Below are 17,535 nucleotides of genomic sequence, written 5' to 3'. Positions count from 1 at the left end.
TAGATCTGTTTCATCATCGTTGAAAATCTGTTCAGGAACATAGCCATCCTCTCTTATTATTTTTGTTAGTTTTTCTGGAAAGCTCTCGGCAGCATTTTCATCTGCAGATGCAATATAACCTTTAATTTTAATGTTGTGAAATGCATTTCTTTTTAGGAATCCTGTCAGCCCTCCTTCACTAGAAGAAAATTCATTTTTTTCAGATTTTTTTCTAATCTCTACTGTTTTTGAGCTAAGTTTTGATCTGTAGATGATGGATTTTCATATAGAATTTTCATTTCTCTTTATTGTTCTGACAGTTGTTTCGTTTAAGCTAAAACTTTTGTCCACAGATGTTAATCCAAGATTTTTTGTTTCTAACGAAATGGCTTTTCTTTTCCTTTCATTTGTAATTTTAGACATTTTGAAGTCGTAATCTACCGTAAAAATTATAACTAAAATATTTTAATTAGACTTGTAAAAACTTGTGAATTAGACATAAGGCAAACTTGTAAACAAATCATAGAGGCCGTCCATAAATTACGTAAGGTATTTTGTGATGGGTGGGGGTCAAGGATTTCTTACGATTTCTTACTCAGGGATGAAGGTAATAAATCTCATCTTACGTAATATTCTTATTTTTATTTTTTGATCTCTTTGAGTGGTGGAGTTTTGTATTTGGCTTCAATTTGGCGGTTTCTATTAAGAACGCTCGTTGTACTAACGCCATCAGGTGTGACGTGATAGAATAATAACGCTAGCAGACACATTTTTTATCATGGGAGAAAGGTGGTTTCTCTCTCTCTTTTTTTTTTTTTTTATTAGAATAAGTGCACCACTCCTATGGGTGTATAACACTAAGAATACACAAACCAAAATACATGATACAAAGTAAACATAAAATTAGTAGGGGTAGGTGAGGCAGGATGAGGACGTTAAGGTTTGAAAGGTCATAGGATGACAACCACTTTGACGAGAACAATAATTTTTTTATTCTCAGCAACTATAACATTTGGTAATATACATACAAAATTTAATTTTTGAAAAACGTTTTTAAAAACAAGAAAATTTAATATTTTAAAATTATATGCAAATGTACCATCTTGCCCCACCCATGGAGTAAGATGGGGATATTATTTTTATATACAAGAAGGACAAATTAAAATGGTTAAACTGTCGTTTTCTTCAATATTGGCACAAGAACAGTGTGCCCATTTATCACAACGGGTACATTTATTATTATTTTCCGAATAAATAAATATAAAAGTTTGAACTTACTTGTATTTACTTTACCAGACCGATACTGTCACTTTGCTATTTTGTAAGCAGACGATATTTTTTTTTCGTGGAAAAAACTTTTTATTTCGATTGCTATCTCACATTTTATTTCTTGTTAAAATAGTATTTAAATTAAAAAAATGTTTTCATAAATAAAATAAAACGTAAAAACATAAATAATAAAGGGGGCGCTGCTTGCTGCAAAGAGTGTTGGTGAACTTTTTTGTGAGCTTACTTGGAATTTTAAAATTATGGAAAATATCGAATTTTGGATAATGGTGTTTGAGTTGCTGTTAATATTAAGTGGTATTGAATTAAATCCTGGTCCGGTTGATCGTACTCCGCCGCATTCACAGACCCAGTCACCGATATCTATTGTAAAGCGACGTCGTTCTTCGAGCGAACCTACCTTGAAGTCGGCGAAACTGGAGGATTTTTTCTCTTCAAAGATAGATTCAAGTAAGTCCATTCCTAGGGAGATTATTTCATATTTGGACGACCGATTTGATAAGCTTTTTTCGACTCTAAATGAAGTTGTTACGAGGATTGACTGGTTGGTTAATTTGCATAATGAACACGACCAACGATTAACTCAGGGAGGTTAAATTAGAGGAAATTTTCAAACTTAAAGATGACATGCAGCGAAAAAACAGTTTGATCTTGCATTCTATAGACAAGGTGTCGAATGAAATGAGAAAGAAAAATATTTTGATTAAAGGTTTAACGGATGACAGTTCCGATTTGAATAGGAAAGTGCAAAACCTGTTTTCTAAATTGATAGGTGAATCAAGGTCAATTCCAACAGTTAAGATAGTGAAATTTAACCGATCAGATACTGTATTGGTGGAATTGCAGTCATTTGCAGACAAGAAATTAATTTTTGGTAACGTTAGAAAGATAAAGGCACATGATGCATTGAAGAATATACAAATATTTGATGATTTATGTTGGCGTTCAAGACTGAGACGGAAAAAGCTTCTGCCTTTTCTACACGATTATAAGCTGCAAGGCAGGAGAGTTCGACTGATGGCTGATGTTTTGCAGGTTGGCGATGAAAGATATACTTACGACCTAGATAGAGGAGAATTATTGAAACTTGATTTTTTAGTGGAAAATCGAATGGCAAATTCTCAAAATCTTCATTCTCCGATCCGAGCAAGTGTACAGTTGGATTGAAAGTTTCAACATGGAATTCTCAGGGTACCCTCCTGACTAATCTAAGTAATAGTGATTTTGTTAAACATATTTCTGAAACTGATATTTTGGGATTAACCGAGACTTGGTCTACAGCTCCACTGTGTTCGAGATTTAAAAGCCTTAACTGTAGATTAAAAGTTTTTGAGGTAATGGCTACTAAAAGTTTAGGAAGGGGTAGACCTTCCGGCGGGTTGCTTCTAGGTATAAATGAAGACCTGGGGGAAGTAAACTTGCTGCTATCATGGCAACATATAGTGGTTGTTAGAGTGAAATTTAACCGGAAGAAAAATAAAGGGCTACGAGAAATGATGGTTATATTAGCATATCTTCATATTCCTATCTTTGAAACTTTAATTGCAAAATTGGAGGATTTGATTTCTGATTATACTTCAGATTATGATCTTCTGCTGATGGGTGATTTTAATGCACGAATTGGCTTGAGTATGGACACTATTTATCATGGGGATGCGATTTCAAACATCCGACTATCAAATGATAAAATTTGCAATAAAAGAGGAAACTTACTTATTGAACTAGTAAAAACTTATAATTTATACATAATAAATGGTCGATATCCTTCTGAATCACCAGCAGACTTTACTTACATTTCCAAACTGGGTGCTTCAGTAATTGATTTAGTGATCCTGAGCGAGAGTCTGGTAGAGAAATTGAATAAATTTTTTATTTCTGAAGATTATATGTCTGACCATCATTTGGTCATTTCTGAAATCCTGATAGATACTGACGAGGAGTAGAAAATCTAACTTGATTGACAAGAAAAAAGGACTAATCTGGAAAGAAGACAAATCCAGTTTATATTCTGAAACAGTTTTGGCCAGATATGTAAGTATTGTCTTAAGTGATGAAATAGAGGACAGTTATTCTGCTATTCTGGATTTGATCAAGTCATCAGCTGAACAATGTAGAATGATAACATACCTGGGAACGAAAAAATTACCGTCTTCAGTTTGGTTTGACAGAGACTGTAGAACAGCGAAGAAAATGAAGAACAAGACGCTGAGGAGGTTTCGAATGTCCCGTAGTAATGAAGATCTAATAAAATACTGTGATTCTAGAGCAATCTTTCGTTCTTTATGTAAGACTAAAAAGAAGAACTTTTGGTCAAATATTAGTAGACAGTTGCAGTCTGCGCGATCTTCTGTACAGTTTTGGTCTATTGTTAATAGATTTAACAGGAGAAAGAAATCCGATAATCAAATTCCTCTTCACGACTGGGAACGTTTTTTAGAATATAACTTTTGTCACCCAAGTTCTGATTCAATTCTTGATTTTGACCATGATAATTTCTCTCCTATTTTAGATGATCCAATTTCACTCTCTGAGTTAAAAACTTCAATTCGCAAACTAAAAAGAAAATCAGCCCCTGGTATGGATGGTATAAAAAATGAATTTATTGTGCACCTACCTGATGAAATGTATTTAGAATTACTTAAACTTTTTAACAAGATTAAGGAAACATCAAAATTTCCCGAGCATTGGAAAAATGTGTTGTTGCAAATGATTTACAAGAAAGGAGACAAACTAAATCCTCAAAACTATCGTCCAATAGCGTTGTTAAATACCTTTAGAAAGTTGTTTACCGGAATTTTGGCAGATCGGTTGAATCAATGGATAACAGAATTTAATGTTATCTCCCAGTTTCAAGGAGCATTCGTTAAAGGAAGAGGGACTATGTACAACGTCTTTATACTTAATGGTTTAATACAGTATGTTTTGTCAAGAAAAAGACGTAAAATCTATTCGATATTTGTGGATTTGGAAAAGGCTTTCGATAGAATCAATTTAAATATTTTATGGAAAAAGTTACATTTATTAGGAGTTTCAACTCCGTTCATTAAGCTACTAAAAAATTTATTTTGTAACACAAGATATCATGTGAGAGGCAATCTGGCAAATACTAAAGGTGTCATTTCCGGTAGTGGGTTGCCTCAGGGGGAACCTTTAAGCCCCCTGTTGTTTATATTATTTATTAACGATTTACCACAACTGTTTTCTACCTCTGAAACTTCGGAATTTGCTCTTGGAGAATCTGTTGATCTGCATTGCTTAATGTACGCTGATGATGTAGTTCTGCTAGCAGATTCAAAAACGGGTTTGCAACGAAAGCTTTCTCTGCTAGTTAATTATGCTAAAAGAAATGATCTTACAGTTAACTTACAAAAAACGAAGGGAATGGTTTTTCGCAACGGAGGCAGACTACTTAAATCTGATAAGATATTTGTGAACAATACTGAAATCAGTTTTGTGCCATATTTTAAGTATCTAGGAATACATTTTTCTTCGTCGGGTGCGTATAATCATCATTTCGATTTAATAGCCAAAGACATACAGAATAAGACAGGCTATATGCTTACTCTACAAAAACGAATGAAGCTAAGTTCTATAAATAGTATCTTTAAACTTTTTGACGCCTTTATTGGTTCTAAGATGACTTATTTATTCCCGGTCTGGGGACTGGAGTTTCTGTCTAAACTAGAAAAAGTACAGATGAAATATTTTAAGAGACTTTTTAAAATAGAGCGTTCAGCTTCAAGCTCTGCAGTTCGTCTTGAATTGGGAAGACCTCCATTGGAATTGAAATTTGTCAAGACTATTCTTCTGTTTTGGTCAAAAGTTATGGAGTTACCCTCATATGACTTGCGCCAAATTACTTATAATGTTTTGCTAACAGCAGTCAAACCTGATAAGAAAAGTTGGCCTGCTTCAGTTAAGAATATTTTTGATAGCTTGGGCTACTCCTTTTTGTTTTCAACACGATCAGCTTCATTGTTGAGAACTCACTTAAATGATATAATTCAAACTAAGTCAGACCAACTGTGGAATCAGGATATATCGTCTACTTCAGCTAAACGAGTTAACTTGTTCGAAATGCGCCAGGGTTGGTGTACAAAAAACTACTTAAACTGTGAAACTAATTTTTCCACGAAAAGCCTCATTATGCAACTTAGACTTAATAGATTTCGGATTATGTTAAAGGGCTATCGGATAAATATATCAAGAGAGAAGTTTTGTAGTTATTGCAATAGTAAAGAGGAAGAGAATCTTTTAATACATTTGTTTGGATCTTGTCAAGTGGTAAACCAACTAAAATGTTTAGTACTAGGAGAAGATTTCAAGTATAATCATTTGAAAAATGACGACATGTCAAAAATTACTTTATTTAAGATTTTCTCCTTCTTCTCTAAATCTTTAGAATTCTTGTGATAATTTATTTTTTATGTATATTTAATAACATTATGTAACTAATTTGTTCCTCCATTGTAAGAATTAATTTAAATCAATAAACATAACATTAACATTATAAATAATAAAGTAATACATTATATACTGTATAAATTTATTACAGTTAGATATGATTTAAAAGTGGAATATTTCATTTTCTATAAAAAGATCATTTTTAAAATTATTATTTTATATATTCGAAAAGGTGATATAGAATTATCAATGACAACGAATTTAAAACTAGTTCACTGCACTATATTGCAGTGCCTCTAGCCAGCAGCAGAATTCGTGGCCAACCTTGGGCAAGATGGTAGAGACAAGATGGGGTACCCGTCTTGCCCCAACGTGCACTTTTCATACTGACTGCAAACACAGGTCAACTTTATTTCAAAACTAAACAATTTCAGTCTTAAAGGTCACTTCGAATACCATAATATCTTCATCTAAAAGGTAATGTGAAAGTTCACAATAATACTTATTTTGTAGAAACTTTGTAGTGGGCGTAAAATTAGATGAAGTATTGCTGAAGCATGGAAAACTGTCTTACTTCCAAACAAAGAGAGCGATTCGGACGTTCTCCCGTCCCGTGATCCTTTTTGAGGTTGACATTTAGTTCCCCAAATAACAGCTAGATGAAAGCGCGTTAATCACGAATAAACAGACGTCCCCGTCTTACCCTATGGCCTCATCTTGCACCACCTTCCTCTACTTGTGAACAATTCTTTCGTGCATGAAAAACATCAAAATTGCTGAAAGAATTAAGTTGAGTGATTCCAATTTAATTAACATTCTTAGAATTAAGACTGGTACCATAAAAGCAGATATTGACAATATTATAAAAGGAAGGCAATGTCAAAAATCGCATTGAGTTTATTTTTATTTTGTGGGAGTATAATTTATCTTTGACTAACAATAATATAAATAATTACAAAAATACTGTATTTTTATTAAAATTTGATATTCACATTTTGAACTTTTTAAAAGCATATATTTATATAAAGTACTTATGTCGCCCGCTAAATATACGTAAATTTTTAATTTGGCCCATTGGGAAAAAGGGTTGGACAACCCTGCTGTATCATGTTTATTTTCTTGTATTACTGTATTAAATAAACATTTTTTAATATTGTTTATTAATACTGTATGAAAAGGTCGTTGTACTGGAATGAGTACGCCAAAATTTCTACAGATCGTAGTCTTCTATAGAGTCAAAACGATCAGATCAGATAAACAATAACGTTGGAAAATATCAATGGTCTTGGAAAGTAAAATATGAGTAAAAAAAAAAAATTAATTTGGCACGTTTTTATGTTTGACATCAGGTTACATCAATTTACATCACCTTTACATCAATTAATTTTCACCTACAGATGTATTATAGATTTATATATTAATTTTAACATTGTTATGTTGAAAAGGTAAAAACCGCTACGCTACTGCACTATTATAATTTATTTCTCATACCCAATCTGTTGTATGTAGGGCTATTTCGGATTTGAATAGTTTTATAAAATAAATTAACAATGAGTATTTTTTCTAAAGTTTAATAGAATAAATTTTATTGTTTATTTAATAATAATAATAATAAATTTAATTTTTCTATGCCAAATAAATGAAACAATTGATTATCATATATAAAGATATTAAAACAAAGAAAGGAAGAGCTAAAAAAAGAGAAGACGTGTGAGAAGAATTGTTCAGAAATTTGTGAAGACAAAAGAAAGGAACCACTTCTCAATACTTTAATTAAATACCAATTTGAAAACTGCAATTTTACTGACAAAGATATATGCGAAGAATTGGACACTTTCTTGTTTGAGGTAGGTCTAATTTATATTTTTAAAAATTGCACATATTTCCAAATTTAAATTAATTTTTGTAATTTATACAAGAATTATTTATTTAATTACCAATATTTAATAGCATTTAAAAATACTAAATAAATTTCTTTTGACAGGGTCACGACACAACTTCAGTAGGTATATGTTGGGTTCTTTATTATTTAGGACTTTATCCAGATATCCAACAAAAAGTATATGAAGAGTTGTTACAAATATTTGGTGGTGATAAAGATAGACCAATTACTACGCAGGATATTAAAGATATGAAGTACTTGGAGTGTGTTTTAAAGGTTTATTGAATTTATTTCTTAACAAATTGACGGGAATTTTCTATTTCTTCAAAAAATAGGAAATGTTTCGAAAGTACAAATGTATTAAAACATATTAAACATATCTTAGGAATCACAGCGACTTTCACCTTCAGTGCCAACAATCACACGTTCTTGTACTGAAGATATCAAAATCAGTAAGTTAAATTATGAAAATAAAAACTTCTTATTAAATAAATTATTTATTTATTTATTTTTGTAGATGGTTATACTGTTCCGCGAGGAACTACTCTTAATTTACTTATTTATGCATTACATCGTGACTCGAAAAGTTTTCGAAATCCAGAAATATTTGATCCAGATAGATTTCTTCCAGAAAATTGCATTGGAAGGCACCCATTTGCATTTTGTCCATTCTCGGCCGGCTCACGCAATTGCATTGGTAAAAATTAGTCTACGTCACTCTAGAATTTAAATTTATTTTGATATAAATATTAATCGAATAATAAAATTTCATTTTTAGGCCAGAAGTATGCTCTGATAGAATTGAAGGCAGTAATAAGCCGAGTGATTATGAATTATCGGATTACATCAATAGATCCACCAGACAAGATTACCTGTAATTTTTTATTGGTTCTTAGACCGATGGAAGGTTTTCGATTAAAAATAAGACCTAGAGAGTAATTTCTATGAGTTTAATTGTTGTAAAAATTGAAATTACTAGTTCGATGGAAAATTTTTAATTTTCATTGAATCATATACTATATATGTAATTTACGATAGTATCATGTATGATGAAATATTAATATTTCAAAATCAAATAATTCATATACTCATATGATTTGAAAAATAATTATATTTTATATATATATATAAGATAATCATAAATTTTCGAATTGATATTACATTACAATAAATATGTTCAATATGTTGTCTCTCGTAAACTTGCATTGTTCAATATACTACGCAAAATTACAACGAACGCAGTGCAGTAACGGTGGCAAGCAAAACAATAAAATACGTTTCTAGGCTATTTAGCCATTATATATGAGATAGATTGATCTTATAACTCGTAAAAATAGTGTGATATTCAATATAAACTTTTAAATATTGCGGAAATAATAAAATTGATTAAAAAGTTAATTGTAAATAACATCTACCTGTATGTACTAATTATATTATATATTTTGTCAAAAATTAACTTGTTAGTCATTCATGTTTGATTATCACGTTATGATCCGTTGCTGTTTAGACTATCAGATTATTTAAAACTGTACAATTGGTGATACATATGTAACTTATAGTGTTCAGGAAACGGAACCGTTTGGCCACTGGTGGGTCCAATTTTTTCAACTTGAGCCCAATAATTTTTTCCATAAACGCAATATTTTCGAGAACATACTTCCCACGTACTGTAGTTTATACGATCTGTTGCCAAAATTTTAAAAACTTATTATCACATAAAAGTAATTATTCTAGCATTTTTATTGTGTTTTTTTTATCTTAACAAGTCATACAAAGTCTTTCAGACGTTAAGGTAAGCAACTTCGATCACGTGAGGGGGCCATCACAACCCATCCAACGCGAATCACTTTTCAAATATTAATAGTAGACCGATATTAATGAGTAGTCGTTGACCATCCTCTCTTCCAGGAGGAGGACGAGAGAATCCGACTACTTTTGATCGAATTAATTTCGATTCCCTTCTGCAACAGTTCCTTCTTTCTATCGGACCATCGGTATGGCGGCATTCAAATAGGAAAATTACATAATATAAGGTTACCGGCCAGCACAAAATATGATTTAAGTGGTTTGCGAGGGTGCCGACTTTAAATATTTGGACTGTTTTTTTTTTTCAGAAATTTCATTGCTTGGCAGATTACCGTTTGATATTCGGCTGTGAATGGTACAGTTTCTTAGAGTTAACATTAGAAAATATTACGATATCTGAACAATTTAAGATACTCTATTATATATCATTTGAGAAAAATATTAAAAAAGGAACATTTTGCTATCGTGAAAAAATTAAAAAATTAAAATGTAAATTTACTAAATTCAAATACGGATATAAATGTGTCACCAGAATGCTGTACGATTGTAGTTGACGCAGAAACAAGATACGAATTGTCATGGAAATACAGTATGTTGTAGAACAGCAGTTGTAAGTTTTTTAAAAAAATATTGTTGCCTTTTGTAATTTTCGGATTTTTGAATATTTATTTGTTTATAGGTTAAACTATCTTCTATGAATGTACCAATGAGGATCGGAAGATCGAAATGCATATGAGAAAAATAAAGAAAATAACAAACAGTAATGGTTTTAAAGTCTTTTTAATACTGCTTTATCGTTTCACCTCGGACGAACAGTCGGGAAAGTACAAGAGAAAACTAAGAATTTTACACTTTTATATATTTTTAATATAATTTTAGTAATCAAATACTTGAGTTTTTGGAAATTATAAAAAGTTGAAAGTAATTACTCTTAATCTTTTTTTAATAGATTTAATATAATTAAATTGGAAACCACGAAAAAGAGATGAAATTGAAAAATTGTACTCTTATTGGCATTTACAATATTTTAAAAATCTCATCTCAAATCCCTCAAAATTAAGCCTTTTCTGCCTTTTTATAATAATAATAATATGAGATGTCATTAAAAAATAACTTATAACAGATGGAGACAACCACAATTTAACTTTCAGCTGGTGTCATAATGTTTAAATATTTTTTACATGAAAATATTTTATAATCATAATTCAACAAAATTACTTCTTTTATGTTTTTGTTTATTTAAATTTTATAACCCAGCATAATTGACATTATCGGACTTCCTTATGATCTAAACCTCCTGTTCGAGTTTCGAGAAAGTCGAGTAAGAACCCTTGCAAGCTTTTTACTTAATGCTATTATTAATTTAATATAGACTGTATCGATAGAATAAAACAGAAATTTAATTAACTTGTCAAAAGAAACTATTCTATTATGAAAAAATTAAGTTTTTTACGGCATATAAGACGCAATCCATTTCAGCAGAGAGTATTTTAGAAAAAAATATTTAATGTATTTAAGCCATCCCTAAAATAAGGTAACTGTGACAAGATATGACATAAATAATAACGAGTATAAGTGTGGAAAAAAGGCTACTGCTTAACTATGAATCGCTGGATGCGTATGACGATCGATCGATCAATCGATAATTGTCTTACGTTATTTGAATATTTACAATAATCTCGTTTTAAATGATTAAAATTAGTAATACTGAAATAATAATATGTTTAGTTAAACAATAACATATTTACTCGAGTTGGGCTAACAAATAAATAGATATTACACTGTAGCCTACTGAAAGATGTTTGGGTAATTCATTTGCCTCTAGAGATCCAAATTTCACATATTTTCTAAATTTTTTGAATTTTTAAAAACTTTTTTGGACAAAAGTTGCATATAGGCTTACGGTATATTTGTAAATAATGAAGAAACGCATAGAGAATTGAGTGTTAGCATATTAGATTTTATGTTTAGTGCTTAAGTTTGACATTCATTCTGTTGTTGTTCTAATTATGTTGCTAAATTGATTTTTGATATCTTAAACTCCTCAAAAAAAATAAGTTAATGTTTAAATTATAATGTTAAAATTATTTAATTAAATTAATATAAAAGATTATTCTTAATTACTATTTTTTCTTTATATAATTACTGTAGTTTATGATTACCTGAAAGATTTTTCAGTGAAATGGCAGGTATAACCTTTTACATGCTTATACTTTATACATATAATGTTTATTTTTACATATGTTCAAAATATATTCTATATTTTGTATAAATTTGCTAATATTTCGATAATTTTATCGTCTTAAATTTTAACCTTCTGACTTACTGTTGACACAATAATAGGACAATCTTCTCTTGAATAAACTCCAGATTTTTATACTGTATCGTGTATTACTTATTCTAGCAAAATTTGTATGACAATCGATTTCAGTCGCACAAAGTCAAACTTAGCATATTATGGAATTGCTTTAAACAAAATTCTGTTTTTTCGTAGACTATATTGATGTACACGTTGGTATGTCAAATATACTTTATGTTAATTTTTTAGTTATGCATTAAATGAAATTTACTGTGTTATATATTGTTTCTATACTTAAAGTTTGTAAAGTGAAAGTAAATAATACATAAAATTTATACAATAAATAATCTTCATTAATTTCAATGAAAATAAGATTCTTAGTCATAACAAGTTCCTTTCTAACACTAAAAATGAAAAAAAAACAAGTGTGCCTGCCAGGGATCGAACCTGGGACCTTCCGCGTGTTAGGCGGATGTGATAACCACTACACCACAAGCACATACTGTAGTTTCTTCTATATTTGCTATTAATATTTTTCTAACGATTTATAACTAATTTACAAGAATGATAGTTTGTTTTCAAAATATTCTTCAATTTTATTTGTTAAAACACGTATTATCCATTAAAGAAATTTCGCAATAAAATAAAGTCTATGAACAATTTCAAGAATTAAAAATCAAAATATTACGTATTCATAAAGTATAATTAAATAACGTATAAATACCAAAATAATAATTTGAACATTTTTTAATTTCCATCTTTAAAAACAGTAGAAAATCAAATACAATTCTTACTTTTTAAAAGTATTGAATGTCTCAAGTAAAATAACAAACGTTTTCACGAATTGTTCAAATTATATCCACTTTTTAAACATTTAGGCTAAAAAATGGAAGTTATGAAGTTAACAGATATCAAACGCTTCTCATATGTTTGATAATTAAGATATGCTAATTAAAAACGTTTCAATACACGATTATATAGTAGAACACATATTCATATTGATTTATGTGCTAATAAATAAAATTAGATTCTTTTATAAAAAATTTCAAACAGATATTCAAAAATATTCTGGTTTTTTTAATATCATTTGAAATATAGAACTTACTGAATAAACTATAACAAAAAGAAATAGAGTACATGCATATATTTAAATAAAAAAATAAAATAATGCTTTTATTAAACTGGTAATTAAACTTATATCAATTAAACACTGGGTTTTAATTATATGTTAAATTTTATTAACAGAAATTTAAACATATATTAATATTTTAGTGAAAATACTATTAATTTGTAAATTTGATATAAATTAACTATTCTATTAATTGTAAGAACATTAAAAAACTTATTTAATTATTTAGAATAATAATAATCCTCATAGAAGTTGCATAAATATTTCACGGTGACATCCGTATTATTTTGGCATTGTTCCATTGTAGCTCTCTAAAAAATTTAATATTAATTGATAATTATAAAACTACATATTATCTAACTCTATTTTCTTATATATATTTTTTAAATTTAAAAAAAATATTTAATAAAATATTATTATATTTAACTTACATCCAACGCAGTAATAAAAGAATTTCCACATTGATCAGCTGCTGTTGGACGCTAAAATTAAATACTAATTGTAAATAAATTTTTTATAACAAGTACATATAATAATTTGAATTGTTTGAATTCTTATTATATTTTAAATTTGATATATGTGATATATGATTTATAATAAATTTTATAAATATTTTTAATATGCTTAAACTAGTAATAAAAATCACTCTCCAAGAATAACAAGATTAACAAAACAATATGTTTAATTCTGAGCAGAATCCTTCGGTTATATGGAAGTATTCTAATTAACTAAGTTTTTTTAATTTTGAATCGACTTTATAAAGTCCGTTTGTGATTGATAGTATTATTGCTAATTTTACTTTTATTAAATTTAAATTGAATGAAACAAAAACTGGAGAAACAACATTAATTACAATACAGTATGGTATTTCTTATCATTTAGATACAATTATGTATAACTTAACATTAGGGAACGTATTACATTTTTACAGAACGACAAAAAAAAATTATAACGTCACAGAATATTTATATTAAAGTCAGTTGACAAAAAGTATCCTTTAAAATGATCACAAAATACAAATGAGTTTTTACATTAAAAAAAAGTTTCAAAAAGGACAATTGGAGCAAGGTATGTTAATTCTGCAACCATTGAAAAGAGCATACCTTCTAAGTATAATTTGTAATAAAGTAAGAATATCATCCATTCTGATTTTATTCTGAACTGATAAATTGCACAGTGTACAGTACAATGCGATAGAAATAATCAAATTTAAAATTTAATTTTACTATTAATACTTCAGAATTGATTATTAATAGAGTATATATTTGAATATTTTAATTTGTTAACAGTAATTTATTAGTGCATTCGATTCTTTTAATTTTATTTCGGTACAAAACGATATCGTTTAACAATTATTTTAGTTTAGAATAATAATTAATTCTTATTCTAAATTAAAATAATAATTGTTATAATCTTTTTTAAACACAGATTTAGAATATTTGATAACAATATTATTTATTCCGTAATCATATTTTAATTAAAGAAAAATTAATTTCCTAATTCAACGACTATTATTATACAATAATTATTATAGAAAAAAGAAAATAAAAAGTTATCCAACCTTTATTCTTGACATCGCTTGATTTCTAAATTCATTATAATTATTTTGTGTCTATATTAGAAGGGGATAAAATAATTAATAACAAAAAGTAGAATACTTAAAATAAAATTTATAATATAAATTTACCTTACTCTATTGAAATAGTTTTCGATCATTCTTCCACATTCATTGCCATCTTTATCATCGATACAATTCAAAATAATCTATTTATTAAAAGCAATTAATTAAAAATGCTATTTATTATTCGTGCTTTTTTTTTTTGGATAAAACATAAAATTTGTGCTTACTGGATATTGGTCTTCATGAACGCAATTATGAAATTTCTAAAATATAAAATATCGCTGAGATCATATTCTATGGATAATAAACATTGTAAATACTAAATGAGTTTTTTTATTTTATCTTACAAGTTAAAAAAGAATATTTTAATTAGTTATTCATTTAACTGTTTAATTAATTATTCTAATTAATTAATAACTAACTGTTTAATTAATTATTTAAATGTTTTAATTAATTATTCATGTAATTGTTTATTCATTTAACTTAATTAAATTTAATTTAGTTAAATGAATAAACAAGAAGAATTTTTCTTTTGAATTTTAAAATTTTATAAAAAAATATAATAAATAATTTTTATTTATTTAAAGGAAATCTTCGTAATACTCTTATAACAAGGAAATGAATATAATTTCTTACTATAAGAGTATTATGAAGATACCTTTGTTAAAATTTTTTAAATTTTTATTCTTATATTTATGATAATATAACAATATAATTATATTAATAAATATAATAACATTTCATATCTAAAATGATATTAAAAAATAACTTTAAGATGTTTTATATTAACTATGTCTCTAAAATTAACTATAAAATAAATGTAATTGTATATAGATATATATTGTACTAACATCAGACCAATCATTTGCAGTTTCATTTAATGTTTCCTCGCAACATTTTTTCGTGGATGCAATAAACTAAAAACAGAAAAAAAAGTAATTTTTATCATTATGCTTTGGAATATAACATTCTTAATGTTATAAAGTGTAACTAAATAACTTATATTAATGTATTTTCAACAGTTTTAGTGTAATAAATCAAATTCACTTACTTCTTTGATGGTAACATTGGAACTTAAACATTTAAAAAAATCTTGTACACAATCTGTATCACAACCTGAAATTTAGAATTATAAAATTCAATTTTTTAAGTCAAATATAAATTCTGTCTTAACAATTTTATAATAAATGTGGAAGTGACAATTGAATTGCAAAAAAAATTCTCAATAATAAAATAATCTTACAATTTAAATAAAAATTTACTAAGACGATGAAAATAATTAAGACTTGTTTATTAGGTATCATTTTATCTTAATTTTAAGAAATAACTCAAAAGTGTTGAAACTGCAGTTTTTATATACAACTACATTTGTCGACACAATGAATTACGTAATGTTGACTTTTAGTAATCACTCAAGTGAAGCTGATTCCTTATTGTCATTATTTAAAATTAGTATTTAATTCTTAAATGTATAAAAAGATAAATATTTTTCAATAGCAAGTGATGTAGAAAACATGTTACCCAACGCACTGTACAGTACGTCTACTGTTTACGAATTAATGTAATTTCTTATGATAATTTTATTTTAAACAGATAAACTTATTGTTTGTAAATTAGAAAGACTATATTTAATATTTCTTTAATATCATAATAAAGGTGGATGTAAATAGTATAATGAATAAATTAATTATTTTAATTCTTTTTGATACAAATTTTTAAAATTTTGTATTAAAAAAAACTTGTCTGTATGTGTAAAAAAAAAATTATGAATTTATTTTATTGTGTGTTTAACCATTATCTCATTACGATAAATATTATTCAAAACTTATATATGAACTGAAACTAACAGAAGTGAAGTAAAATTTTTTACTTTACTTTCAATATTTGGAATATTTTAATCTGCCAGTACCAGTTATGAAAATCTTCAAATTGGTCTAATTGTTTATATTTATATTTTAATTGACTATACAAGATTACACAATGCACAATACAAAACTAAATATTCCTTTATTATCCTAAGATATACTCATTCTAAGCATGTATTATAAAATATTAGCGAGGTTGAGGCCGAAGTTTTCAACGCGAAAACGTGTACGTCGGACGTTCGGTGTCGCTTTCCTGTAAGCCTAAAAGTTTGGCAATGGCGTTTGGAAAGTCAGTGGAATCATGCTCGACATTCCAAACGCCATTACCAAACTTCTAGTGAATTAGGTGCATTCGCTTTTAATTAGAAGCGAATGCACCTAATTCACTCGTAATGTTACTTTTTTCGTTATAAAGGACTTTAATTTAATCTTAATTGCAGTTTAAGTATTCATTGCACACTTTTATATTCCATTAAAGGTTCACAAATGAACATAAAATTTCTTTCTCTAATCAATGGGTTTATTCTTCTGTTAAAAGAGCAGATTTAATTATTATTTTAAGCATTTAAAGTAAAATTTAATTCAGTAAACTAATAACATCAGAACAAACGTAACAAACATAGAAATTTAATTGTTAAAATATTTATTGCGATTAAAAGTTTACTGTTGATATTGGATTTTTCCAAAAGAATGATATTAATCGAAGTCTTGAAATTTCTTTTTGTTTTTATTTTTCTTTCTGAGTGGATGAGTTTCGAAATTCTCAAAGGTAAATTTTATATTTTAGTTTGTTAAATTGGTTTAATTATATTCGTTAATAACAAATATTATTGGTTAATTTCTTTAGAATCCTATGAAACCTCTTTAGGTGATGACCATAAAAGTTATCCAGTCTGAAAGCTTTCGAACATCTTTCGAAGTAATTCAGACGGGACTAAGAAAAATGGGGAAAACTCAAAAATATGATGAAACTTTTGAAGAAGATAGCAGAGCTAAACTCAAGAAGATAGCAGGAATTATTTTTCATTGAAAGAAGATAAAACCTTTATGGTTTAAGTTAATTAGAAGATCTGATAGAGTACAGAAAATGTTAAAATGCAGTATACTATACATGGATTGTACTGAAAAACCTAAATCTTTAAAGAAATATTTATGAGAGAGACTTGTCAAAAAATAAAGCCAATAGTACATCACTAAAATTTTTAAAGAAAACTTCTTCCATATGAAAATTAATATAAAATAGGCCTATTGTGAATCAATATT

General features: G+C 27.7%; 2 protein-coding genes and 1 non-coding gene across 3 annotated transcripts in view; 1 reads left to right on the top strand and 2 right to left on the bottom strand.

Moving 5' to 3' along the window:
* LOC136985741 (cytochrome P450 4c3-like) overlaps window positions 1-8,561 on the top strand; it is a 31,950-nt gene extending 23,389 nt beyond the window's left edge. The window contains exons 8-12 of the mRNA XM_067283084.1: window positions 7,338-7,517; window positions 7,655-7,828; window positions 7,938-8,004; window positions 8,070-8,249; window positions 8,331-8,561. Of these exons, the coding sequence (XP_067139185.1) occupies window positions 7,338-7,517; window positions 7,655-7,828; window positions 7,938-8,004; window positions 8,070-8,249; window positions 8,331-8,491 (762 nt within the window). The 3' untranslated portion in view covers window positions 8,492-8,561. The remainder of the gene's footprint in view (window positions 1-7,337; window positions 7,518-7,654; window positions 7,829-7,937; window positions 8,005-8,069; window positions 8,250-8,330) is intronic.
* A 3,522-nt stretch (window positions 8,562-12,083) lies between these two features.
* TRNAV-AAC (transfer RNA valine (anticodon AAC)) lies at window positions 12,084-12,156 on the bottom strand. The gene has a single exon. It is a non-coding gene; the product is annotated as a tRNA-Val (tRNA).
* Window positions 12,157-12,887: 731 nt separating this feature from the next.
* LOC136985731 (uncharacterized) lies at window positions 12,888-15,806 on the bottom strand. The gene is made up of 8 exons (XM_067283069.1): window positions 15,651-15,806; window positions 15,459-15,523; window positions 15,259-15,324; window positions 14,635-14,670; window positions 14,479-14,550; window positions 14,348-14,398; window positions 13,218-13,268; window positions 12,888-13,097 (listed from the first exon to the last, which is right to left on the bottom strand). The coding sequence occupies exons 1-8, from the start codon at window positions 15,709-15,711 to the stop codon at window positions 13,008-13,010; spliced, it is 492 nt and encodes a 163-aa protein (XP_067139170.1). The 5' UTR covers window positions 15,712-15,806; the 3' UTR covers window positions 12,888-13,007.
* Between the last annotated feature and the right edge of the window lie 1,729 nt (window positions 15,807-17,535).

This window comes from Centruroides vittatus, unplaced genomic scaffold (assembly GCF_030686945.1).
Source record: "Centruroides vittatus isolate TY-2023 unplaced genomic scaffold, ASM3068694v2 contig_976, whole genome shotgun sequence".
Classification (NCBI taxonomy): domain Eukaryota; kingdom Metazoa; phylum Arthropoda; class Arachnida; order Scorpiones; family Buthidae; genus Centruroides; species Centruroides vittatus.
Note: the sequence above shows the minus strand (reverse complement) of the source record. Positions and strands in the feature narration are given on the sequence as shown.

Coding starts and splice junctions, on each gene's coding strand:
- LOC136985731 (XM_067283069.1), bottom strand. CDS start 15,711: ATGATACCTAATAAACAAGTCTTAATTATTTTCATCGTCTTAGTAAAT. Junction 13,269..14,347: donor AAGCGATGTCAAGAATAAAG/GTTGGATAACTT, acceptor ATTTAATTTTAG/CGTCCAACAGCAGCTGATCA. Junction 13,098..13,217: donor CTTTTATTACTGCGTTGGAT/GTAAGTTAAATA, acceptor TAAATTTTTTAG/AGAGCTACAATGGAACAATG.